General features: G+C 40.6%; 1 protein-coding gene across 5 annotated transcripts in view; it reads right to left on the bottom strand.

Annotated features, from left to right (window-relative positions):
- ERICH6 (glutamate rich 6) overlaps positions 1-12153 on the bottom strand; it is a 57905-nt gene that overhangs the window by 37875 nt on the left and 7877 nt on the right. For all 5 annotated transcript variants that reach the window (XM_072143035.1, XM_072143034.1, XM_072143036.1 and 2 more), the window contains exons 4-7: positions 4349-4401; positions 644-676; positions 329-387; positions 127-252 (exon numbers count right to left, since the gene is read on the bottom strand). In XM_072143035.1, the coding sequence (XP_071999136.1) occupies positions 127-252; positions 329-387; positions 644-676; positions 4349-4401 (271 nt within the window). The remainder of the gene's footprint in view (positions 1-126; positions 253-328; positions 388-643; positions 677-4348; positions 4402-12153) is intronic.

Below are 12153 nucleotides of genomic sequence, written 5' to 3'. Positions count from 1 at the left end.
ATGCCACAGAACTACCGAAATGTTGTAATAGGATTTTCTATAACCTTATTCCGGTGAGGATGGTTCTGCAGCCCTAGTACACTCATGACCTTCTTAAATTTCTATAAGACATAACTAAATTAGTACCTTCATGATTGCCAGTAGCCGGTTGTCTTCTGAGGATTCTCTTTTGTATGCCAGGATAGTTGGGGGGCCAACACTAGGCAGAGTTTTCAGGTGTTTCTCAAAATATGTCCTGTAATCGTGAGAAAACTACAAGAAAACAATACATTTATGTACTGCTTGTTTCATGATATAGAAGAAGTAAAAAAAGACAAATCCACATTACCTCCATGTCACAGAGAATGCTTAGCTCACTTAGGTCGTCTGATAATGAAGAGTACATGTCTGCAAGTAAAGCAAGATGTTAACAGTTAAAGGGGATGGACACGTATAGAAAATGATAACAGGGAAAATATAAGGAAGGAAGTTCCGAGTCCTGCTGCTCGGATGGGTCATGTGACGGCTACCAGAGGTGAATGGGTAGCTTTATAAGGGTAAGAATGATAAGGGTGACCACATTAGGGTCTTATACATACCCTGTTACAGATATCTATAAGTGGCCAACCCCTTTTATACTAGAGTAATTCCATTTGAAACTTACCATCCTCTTGTTCAGTTTGAGAATATTCTGCACCTAAAATGGAAAATATACTTAAAGGGGTATTCCAGGAATCAGCATAATTCATATACAAGTGGGCACTCAAAATATAAGCCAATGTGTAATTAGTTGTTATTTAAAATTTTGCTCCCCTTAGCAGAAAATGCTGGAGACATAGACTGTAATGCAGAATTAAAATGCTACTGGCCCTTTAATCAGTCCGTTAATTTCCTCCGCGCGGTCCGTCGCAGAAAAGAAGATGGCTGCTGGTCACATGTCCACATCACATGTCCTGTACCTGCCTGGGCAGGGTCATGTGATCAACACTAGGTTTGGCTGTAGTCGGTTGGTTGCAGTGCATCCATTATGGCCTGTGTTGTGGTGATGGCAGTTACACATCATTACTATGGTAACAGAGCAAGAAAACCTGTTACATCATCACCTGGAGCAGAGCATAAGTGGTAGGAGGAGTTACTGAGAACTAAAGGATCATGGAACTTGTAGTTTACAGTGGCGGCCATCTTAGTGATAACTCCACCTACTTTAGAGAGGCCATACATTTTGTAAATCATAAAATGATATTATTTTAGCTCCGTTTTGTGACTAATGACATTGAGTATTGTTGGATTCATTTATTTATATCATCTAGGGTTTTTGTGTCAGACGTTCATATTCCCGGAATACCCCTTTAAGGATAATGTGATATATACTGTACTATAAAGAAGAGCAAACCTACAAAAGGGTTGCAGAGAAGACTGTGAGATCCAGTTATCTTCCTCTGGGTCCTATATAAATAACTATACCACCCAGGTATCCATCAAGGCAGTACTGGTGGTACTTTCCATGGGGGGCCCATCACAGCACTAAGGATAAAGGCCTTTTACCTTAGCACTGCAATCCATAACTTTAGAACTCAATGTGGCCACAATAGGTCTTTAAAGGGAACCTGTCACCAAACACCCTTTTTCAGCCTCCCCATGTCTTCGGATACAATAAAGAGCATATCCACCAACTTTACCATTTGTGGTTAAAATGATATGTTATATTATAGTTTAACTGGCTCCCTGCCAGATCCTCATCCATAACTTTGTAAAATACCTCCCTCCTCCCATTCACTCCTTGCCCCCCAAACCTGTTTCTTCTTCTCACGGATTAAGTGGAGACAGCTCTCATGTCTCCACTCCTACCTGCACAAACACCCGGTGAGAACTCAGTAGCGTAGTTCTGATTTCGGTTCTGTTCAGACTACTCCATCTACATGTTTGGTTCTTCTCTGCTATCTCTGTTGTGACCTGACTCGTCAACTATTCTTCTCTGTGTTGTTTGTCTTTTTATGTGTTTGCATTTTAGCATAGCTAAGGGGCTGTTGCCTAGTTACTGGCCACCCTTTAGGGTGGATCGAGTGAGCAGATAGAGCTTGTTTGGGGGGGTTCATTGTGAGGCCTCACTGCCCTGTTTGTCTTCCATAAACCTAGTCCCTTCATTACAGTAATTAAACAGGTGCATTTAATAGAGGTAAGCAGTGCAAAGTAGGAGGAGCTTCTTAAAGAAAAAACTAACAAATGTGCAACACCCCTGCCAACGTATAAGGAAGGTGGTAGTTGCAAACAGCGCCCTCTCCCTAGTGAGCCTGCGCAACTAACCCAGAGGATAATGCCAGGAGAACTTAGGTAAATTCAGCTGTAGCCTTCTGCCTGCAAAGGCAATAGTTAAATGGGGTTAAGTAGTTATCCAATTATGTGGCTGTATTGTAAACTGGAGCGTGATTGGAGCGGTGCTTCTACCTGGCCAGGGGGAGTATAAAACCCCTGTTCAGGGGGAGCACATGGTCTTTGCTGGGCTATCCTAGGGAGTGAGGAGACAGTGCTGTCACAGATACCAATCCAGAACTGAGTCCTTCCAGCTTCTAGAGTTTGGACACAGCTCTACCACCTCAATTATCCCAGCCTGCATCTACTACCAGGCTGGTGCACTATTCCTGAGGACCAGTTCTCCACGACCACTCCAGTACCAGAGTCTGAATCTGCTGTTTGACCATTCTGGCCCGTTTCCTGGCTATCTGCTTTTCAATTAGGAACCGTGTGAAGATTTCCACAACATTGCCTCCGCCTGATCTCTGGATACGGCTGTTTACCACCACGGTCTTCCCCATCCATTACCCAGGGACTCATCCTACACATACTCAGGGGTTGCCCCAGGGAGATCCAGTACATCAGCCTCTCCCTCCTTATTTCTTGCACACACCACCTTCTGGACAGCCCTCCGGTCCCCATATTAAACACCGTGACCACAGCGCGCCCTAGGGCGCAACCACCAGCCACTCCAGTATTCTGGGCCCCGGCTGCCTTCAGGCCCCAAGAAAAGGCTAGGCCCCGATGGGGGATGTTGCAAATGACTTATCACAGAGTCCACCACGTTGAGTCACAGTAATTTGGACATAAAGTATGGTACAGCTGCAGTATTTCATTAAAATATGCCAAGACAGTGTTATAATATACTGTAGGCATTTGTAGTCAGGGGTGTAACTTGGTTTCTAGGTCCAATGTCAAATTTATAACAACCACGCACTAGATGCCATCAGTATTAAAATCATAACAAAATCCCATTTACTATGGCACAGGTGCATGACAGTAGGGACCATAAAATAGGATCCTTTACCGACAACTAGGCCTCTGTTCTCACAGTGTTTTGTAACTTTGTCTTTAAGCTAAGAGATTTCCATATCTCTTTGACTCCTTTCTACAATCAATGGACCATTAATAACATGTCAGGACATAGAAGATATGGCTTATACGTAGTCTGTGTGACACAAAGCAGATATCCTGCCGACATCGCTGTTAAGAAGCCACTGTCAACATTTACTTCCATAAGAAAAATCTGTTCAGGTATCGCGGTGACTTAAGAAACCTGTGTTACTTCATCCAGTTCTATTTAAGGGAAGCAATCTGCACCTATTTAAACAAATCTATATGAACATTGCATAAAAATCAATTTCTTAACGTTCACATTTTTAGCCAAATTATACATTATACTGATACATACTACAGGAACATGGTGGTGAAGTCACTATATATGTTCTGCTGCGGCCAATGTTTTTTTTTTTTTTAATTAAATTACAAAAATTAACAAAAGATTAGAAAGAGGTAAAGAATTCCTATCAATGCACGTATCACAATGTTTCTTTTCTAAACAATTTTACAGTTACAATTACAAATAATTCTACACTACACTGGCCGCAATCTTAAGCACAGTATACAAAAGTCTTTCTCCTACTTTCCTACTCTATTTGTCATATAATACTTTATTTATTTATTTATTTATTTATTTATTTTTATCCCCCCCAACCCCCCCCAAAAAAAGAAAACAAAGAAAGAAACAAAAACAAAAAAACAACCCCATCTCTCTCTCTCTTCCACCCCAGATCTCCCCACCAAGACCTTCCCTTATTTCCTTTCTCTTTTTCTCTTAATCAATAAAGTACAACTCCTCCACTGTAAAGTTATTTTCTATCCAATTTTTCCATGCTGCGGCCAATGTTTGGTTGCAATTGTCTCAGGTCGCTATGCCCCAAAATTTTAGGGCCAACAATGTACAGAGAAACTAAGGATGCGTCAGTGCTGGGGTGCCAAGTATTAAGAATTATTTATCTCTTAACACTGTTTTTTTTTCCAAAAAAGAAAATCAGTGTCAAATTAAATTATAACTTACCATTTTTCTCAGGACTGTACTCTTGTTTCACAATTGTGTGGCTTGTTTTAGAACTATGGTAAAAAAAAACATATTATCGTCAGGAACCTCCAACCATTACATAACATTTAGGCCTCAATCAGGGCCGGCGCCAGCACGGGGCATACCTGGGGAAATGTCAGGGCTCCTGGGGTCCTGGGGGGGCCCACATAAGGCTGTACATAAAGAATTCATAAAGGTGAGGGGGCTGTATCTAATTAATCCATAGGGGTGAGGGGGCTTTATACTTTATAAAATAATCAGGTTGTATATACATTAACCATGAGGGGGTTGTTTGGTATGATAAAATAGGGAATATTTTATGGAACAGGAGACTGTGACTTTTTAATGCCGCCATGTGAGTTTATTGCAAAGGGGCCTACTGAGGCTCTGTCGCCCAGCGGCCTACTGAAAGCTGGAGCCGACCCTGGCCTCATTTACACATGGGGCAATACAGGATTAGACAAACTCGCAAGTTCAAGGGTTGTGTCAGGTACCTTAGCTTTATTTATTTCAATAAGATTTGGTATTGCTGTTAAGGTGGTTGTATCAAGATTGCAAGTTATCCCGTATCCTGTAGAGTTGATCAGGATCATATATAAACCCAGTGGCATAACGAGAGGCAGGGCCCCATAGTGGACTTCTATATGGAGTTCCACTTCCCCTTAAAAAATATACATACATTATATACAAACAATATATACATACATACAGCCTATACACACAGACATACAGTCCCATATACACCCATGCATCGTATATGCAGACATACAGCATATACACATCACATATACATACACATTTAGAGACTAAGAGCAGCCGCAACACACCACACACCACACACCACGAAAGTGGTGCAAAAACGTGAATACATCTCACCGCACCATGACCTAGTCGGGCGGCTCTGCCACAAAATATAGGACTTCTTCTATACTTTGTCGAACTTGCGGTGTGGTCACTCGGCTTTTGAAGGAGTAGGAAGGGATAAGGAGCATTCCCCCCTTCTCCATGCGGTCGTGTACTGTGCCTGAGATCTGGTCTGGGTGAATGAGGCCTAAATCTTATAAACAGAGAGCTTAAAGGGGTTGTACCAAGCTTGGACATAATTTATATCATAGGGGACAGCAAGCCGATAGTGAGAGACTGACTGCTGGGACCTACATTGATCACAAAGATGGGACCCCCAGCAATCCCGAGCAACAAGTGTCAGAAATTGCAGAGCACACCCAGCTATCTCTCCCACTCATTCATTTAGTGAAAATGGAACCTCCGGATTTCTGGGGTTCCATTCTTATGATCAAGTGGGTAAGGCGGGGGGAGATCTCAGCAGTTGGACATCACCTATTAGGTTGTTATCCCTTATCTTGTGATTAGGGATAACTTGAAAGCCCCTATAATCCCTTAAAGCAACAACTGATGACAAGAGGTTTTATTTATATATGATCCTTATCAACCCCTTTTATCAACCTCTCTATGCTGCAGCTTCACAGGCTGATACACTGTCTCCCCTCCCTTTCTCAGCATTTCCTCTGCCTAATCTATCTGAAGAAGAGGGAGTTTCCGCACACAGTAAGAGGGGGAACTCAGGATAATTAGCATAATTTCAAAAGATTATTTTAGAAGGAAAGAGGCCATGGATAACAAATGTAAAATGGTCACCATAATCAAAGTCTCTGGTTTATCATGTTAGATTTTGATGGTAGATTTCATTTTAAATGTATGAGTCATTCTGGCCAAATATTGCAGAGTAAATGTAGAGCCCTTTATGTAGAGCTGCTAGTAACCTGACCACCCACGATCAGGTGACTTTCATGACATTTTTTAGATGAATTAATATATCCGAGACTGAAGGTCAACTGCCTGGGACAAAAATGAATGTGTCAGGTCTAATGTTGCAGGTCACTTGACATGAATTGTTATCTTTTCATGAGATTTCTTCACAAGTAGAAAAGAAAATCAATATGAAAATGTTTTCTTGTACAGAATGGAAGCAAAAACCTCATGGAATGTCATTTTTATTTTCTGTAGTCACATTTGTTGTAGGGAGTGTTTGTTAGAGCTGTAATAAAGCTGGGAAGGTTGATATATATAGTCTTGAAAGTAAACCTTATACAAAATTTACACAAAATACATGTTTTCCTAAATCGTTACTCACAAGCCTATGAATGAATTTGCTCAGATCCTGCTCTATAACAATATTACGGCAGATAGGACACTATTTACAATCTGCGCTGAGCAGATTTTATATTTATAACATGCTGCCTGCAAATAATACACTCTACAATCTACACAGCTTTGGTGCATGTACAAAATCATTAGAATTGCCTCCACATTCATGGAGGTGAAATAGAACTCCCTAGACTAGCTTTTAGCTGTTCTTTTTGTGCGCCACAAAACCAGTCTGAAAAATAGAAGCTCCAGAAAAGTGTCGGATTCACAAGCAGTGACAGAATTTTGTGCCCAAAAGCACGTGAGTGTTGGAAAACCACCAAAATTGTGTCACTGACACTTCATAAATAAGGAGCAAAGACGCAGCAAGGGCAAAAATAAATTTCCGCCAGTTTTCTCTTTAAAATTCCATAATAAATGCCCCCTATGTGTAATCTTCTCAGCTCACCTTGCACTAACATACTGGGTGGGGATTTACTAATTCTGGCCGGAATCGGAGATCAGTCTCCTGAAAGCACAGCCCGATGTATTAAAAATGAGATGTGCGCCAACATCTTACATGGACTGCGCCTTAATTTTGCTCTCTGACCATTTTTTTCCTGGTCTATTGTGTGCCAAAAATTGCACCTATAAATGCCAACATAATACACATAATTGCGCCCGAAAAACCCGGAGGAGTTGGGATAGTCGGAAAAATCTGCTCTTTCTGGGGCAAACTCATTATAAATGATACGCAACAATACGATAATACTGCCTACTGCCAGTGTGTACAGAGTATTATAGAGCAAGAGGAACTGAACCGATTAACAATGTACAATGTACTCAGCTCCTCCTACTCTATGACATTTAATGCTCAGGCTTACAGACTAATGTGACAATGAAAAGGCAGAAGGCTGAGTGTCCTTCACATGACTCATGGGTAGAGGTTTTGAGAATCTGATGGCCAACAACATCAATATTCTTATCTTACTCATACATAACATCACCGTATAGTTGCTAGGGTCTTGATGATAACAAATTTGTAAATGTTTTACTTTGTAGTGTTTTATTTTTTACAATTATTATTATAAAAATGTTTCTTCTTTCTTATTTTCAGCCTATTTAGTCATGTTGGTAATTCTTACAAAACAACCCTAGGGATCTATTTTGGGCTTTCAGCTGGCACTTTATATAGGTAATATTTGTTTTGTTTTTTTAGCTGGCAGCAAAAGATGGAGTCTGATCCGACCATCCTTTTTTATCCTGAACAACATAACAGAGTATTATAGTCACTAGAGTATGTGAAGCTCATTGTACAGGCAGTACATAGGAAAAAAACATAATAGCAACTTCATAGGAGATATTAATATCCAATTAGCTCAAGAGGTCTATTAGCACATGCACCTGTACGAGAGGCTGCATACAGTGCATTCTGTATACATTCATCTGCGTAAACCATGGAGCTCATAAGGTCAACCTCCATGTTCCCTGTAACAAATTTCTCGGAAGTCATAGAGGTGTTCCTGTATACAATGAAGTAAACACTCTTTTAAATTGATGCTAATAGATGTGTTTATGTCCTGACTTTGTTTTCAGGATCAGAGAATATTGCAGTTATTATTGTCACATCGCTAGTTTATCCTTCCTGGCCACTGAAATAATTGTATATGTGAGTCACGACACTTTTATAATAGCGATCAGAAGAAAAGAATTGGTGGCTAATTTCTATCAATTTAATGGTCGATAACTAACTGTAAAAAAATTAGAAGAATCAGGTCATCTCTTATAGATGTGGACATTCATTTCTTGTTTCTATATGACTGCAGGGCTCTGGGAGTGTATTCAATCACTTTGCAGACACGTGAATTTGATATGATCAAGATATATAGTATATTATTCCTTATTTATACTTACATGAACTTAGGAAAAAGAATAATAAATATGTAACTCAAACCAAAAATGCACATTAGTGGGGAAAGCTTCATGAAAACCCAAATTAAGGGCTCTTTCACATTGGTGTAGATGTTTAGCTTCAGTTCCGCATCTGTTGCGTTTTGTCTCCGTTTTTCTTCCGTTTTGTCACGGCGATGCATCCGTGTCCGCAAATAAAAACAGACGGTTTAACATTGCTTTGAAAACATCACACCTTGTTTTTCAGCCTCATCAGTGATAAAAAAACATGTTTCATCCTTTTTTTTGTAGATCCGTAGACATCTATTGCCTTCCATGATCCACATCCATGAAAAACATGTTTCATAAAAGCAATTGTGAAAACGCCCATAGAAATCAATGGCTTCATGAGGCATCCATTGAAATCACTGAACCATGAACTTGGAAAAAAGGCCAATGTGAAAGAGCCCTGAGTAGCAAAGAATTTATAGAGGCTTTAACACATAAATATTAAAATAACAATCCACATATCTACAAAATGTAACAAGACAAGAAAGCTCAGGTGTAGTAGAGCTAGGGGTTGTGCAACTCCCTGATTTTACTGCTAGACAGATGACAAAATGACCTTTAAGTCTCAGAAGTACTTGTCACCTATCACCAGAAATGTCATTTTTAGCTGGTGGCAGGTTCCTAAAGCCTATGCAATGCTAATTTTAAAAATGTCTTTGTCATAATTCTAAATAATTTCAGTAGTTTATGTAAGTTTAATTCACATTACCTGGCTTCCTCTGGTGAGTCTACGGGGGTGGGAAAGCTGCATCCTGTGTTGGCCTGTGTCTCAGTCTCCTCTCCTCTACAGTCATGGCAATAAGATTTGAGAATGGCACAAATATTATATTTTCACATGATCTGTTGCCCTCTGTTTTTTATTTGTGTTTGTCAGATGTTTTTATCACATACAGAAATACAAGTGCAATCATATTATGAGTAACAAAAGCTTTTATTGTCAGTTAGAATGAGTTAATGCAGCAAGTCAATATTTGCAGTGTTGACCCTTCTTCTTCAGGACCTCTGCAATTCTCCCTGGCAGCTCTCAATCAACTTCTGGACCAAATCCTGACTGTCCATTCCTGCACAATCAATGCTTGCATTTTGTCACAATTTGTTGGTTTTTGTTTATCCCCCCATCTCTTGATGATTGACCACAAGTTCTCAATGGGATTAAGATCTGGGGAGTTTCCAGGCCATGGACCCAAAATCTCTAGGTTTTGTTTCCTGAGCCATTAAGTTATCACCTTTGCTTTATGGCAAGGTGCTCCATCATGCTGGAAAAGGCATTGTTGATCACCAAACTGCTCTTGGACGGTTGGGAGAAGTTGCTCTTGGAGGACATTCTGGTCCCATTCTTTATTCATGGATGTGTTTTTAGGCAAGACTGAGAGAGCAGATTCCCTTGGCTGAGAAGCAACCCCACACATGAATGGCTGCAGGATACTTTACAGTTGGCATGAGACAAGACTGGTGGTATCGCTCACCTTGTCTTCTCCGAACAAGCTGTTTTCCAGATCGGAAAGGGGATTCATCAGAGAAACTGACTTTACCCCAGTCCTCAGCAGTCCACTCCCTATACCTTTTGCAGAATATCAATCTGTCCCTGATGTTTTTTCTGGAGAGAAGTGGCTTCTTTGCTGCCCTCCTTGACACCAGGCCTTGCTCCAAGAGTCTCCGCCTCACAGTGTGTGCAGATGCACTCACACCTACCTGCTGCCATTCCTGAACAAGCTCTGCACTGCCGGGAGCCCGATCCCCAAGCTGAAACACTTTTAAGAGATGGTCCTGGGGCTTGCTGGTTCTTCTTGGGCGCCCTGGAGCCTTTTTGGCAACAATGGAACCTCTCTCCTTGAATTCCGTGATGATGCGATAGTTGACTGAGGTGCCATCTTTCTAGCTGCAATACTCTTCCCTGTTAGGCCAGTTTGTGCAGTGCAATGATGACTGCACATGTTTCTTTAGAGATAACCATGGTTAACAGAAGAGAAACAATGATGCCAAGCACCAGCCTCCTTTTAAATTGTCCAATGGTGTGATTCTTACTTAATCATGACAGATTGATCTCCAGCCCTTTCCTCATCAACAGCCACACCTGTGTTACTGGAGCAATCACTGAAATGATGTTAGCTGCTATTTTAAGGCAGGCCTGTAATGAAGGTGAAATTTGTTTTGGGGGAAAAAGTTGCAAATGCAAATTGCCATTATAACCTGAGGAGGAGGTGGAGGAGAGAAAGACAGGGATCCAGGTTATGTGTATTAAACTAATATTAACTACTGAAATGATTCAGAATACTGACAAAGGCATTTTTAAAATCAGCATAGCATAGGCTCTTCGAACCTTTCTACAGTTAAAAATTATATTCCTGGTGATGGGTCCGCTTTAATTGAAGTAATACTACTTATAACATACAGTGGGTACAAAAAGTATTCAGACCCATATTTTTTTACTTTTGTTTCACTGCAGCCAATTTGTAAGATCAAAACAAATCTTGACAGAAAAAAACTGAAATGTAGATATTTTGCTAATTTATTAAAGAAGAAAACTGAAATTTTACAAATATTCAGACCCTTTTCTGTGACTTATATTTAACACACATGCTGTCCATTTCTTTCTGATCTTATTTGAGATCTACTTCTTTGTTGAAGTGTTTAATTAAATGGAAAAGACCCACACCTATCTATATACTTGCCGAAGTTACAAAAGAATTGCTACAGTACTCAAGATTCCTAAGAGCACAGTGGCCTTAAGTGGAAGGTTTAGGATGACCACAATTCTTCCTCAACCTGGTGAGAAAGGTAAAGAAGAACCCTGAGATCACTGTGGTTGAGCTCCAGAGATGCAGTAGCGAGATGGAAGAAAGTACCACAAAGTCAACTATTACTGCAGCCCTCCACCAGTCGGGGCTTTATGGCAGAGTTTGCCGACAGAAGCATCTCCTCAGTGCAGGACATATGAAAGCTGCATAACGTTCGAAAAAAAAAACATGAAGGACTCCTAGACTAAGATTCTCTGGTCTGATGAAACAAATATAGAACTTTTTGGTGTTAATTCTAAACGGAAGCCTCTTCATGTATCGGGCTGCGAATTTGTAGCGGCGGGGCTATCATATGCTGGCGCACGAGCGCCAGCGTATGATAAATTTCCCCCAATGACTCTAAGCACACAACTCTGTGACCATTGACTGGCCCAGAAAGAGCTCTGACCTAAACCCAATTGAGCGTCTGAGAGACTTGAAAATGCCTTCCATCAACATGCACCATCCAACCTGAGGGAACTGGAGTGGCAAGGAAGAATGGCAGAGGATCATTGACAGAAGACTCCTGGCTGTACTAGCTCAAAAGCTGCTTCTACTCAATACTGAACAAAGGGTCTGAATACTTATGACCATGTGATATTTCAGTTTTTCTTGCTTAATAAATCTACCACCAGGATCAAGGATTGTAAACCAAGCACACTGACAAATAGCTTAAAGAAGAAGGGATCCTGCCAGAGGGGGCACGCACCAGTATGTCAGTGTGCTTGGTTTACAAACCTCGATCCTGGTGGAAGATGCCCTTTAATAAATTAGCAAAAATATCTATATTTCTGTATTTTTTTTTTCTGTCAAGATGGGATGAGCAAAAAAAAGAACTTTTTGCATCTTACTAATTGGCTGCAATAAAACAAAGAGTAAAAAATGTAAAGAGCTCTGAATACT

This window comes from Engystomops pustulosus, chromosome 3 (genome assembly GCF_040894005.1).
Source record: "Engystomops pustulosus chromosome 3, aEngPut4.maternal, whole genome shotgun sequence".
In the NCBI taxonomy this organism is placed as follows: domain Eukaryota; kingdom Metazoa; phylum Chordata; class Amphibia; order Anura; family Leptodactylidae; genus Engystomops; species Engystomops pustulosus.
Note: the sequence above shows the minus strand (reverse complement) of the source record. Positions and strands in the feature narration are given on the sequence as shown.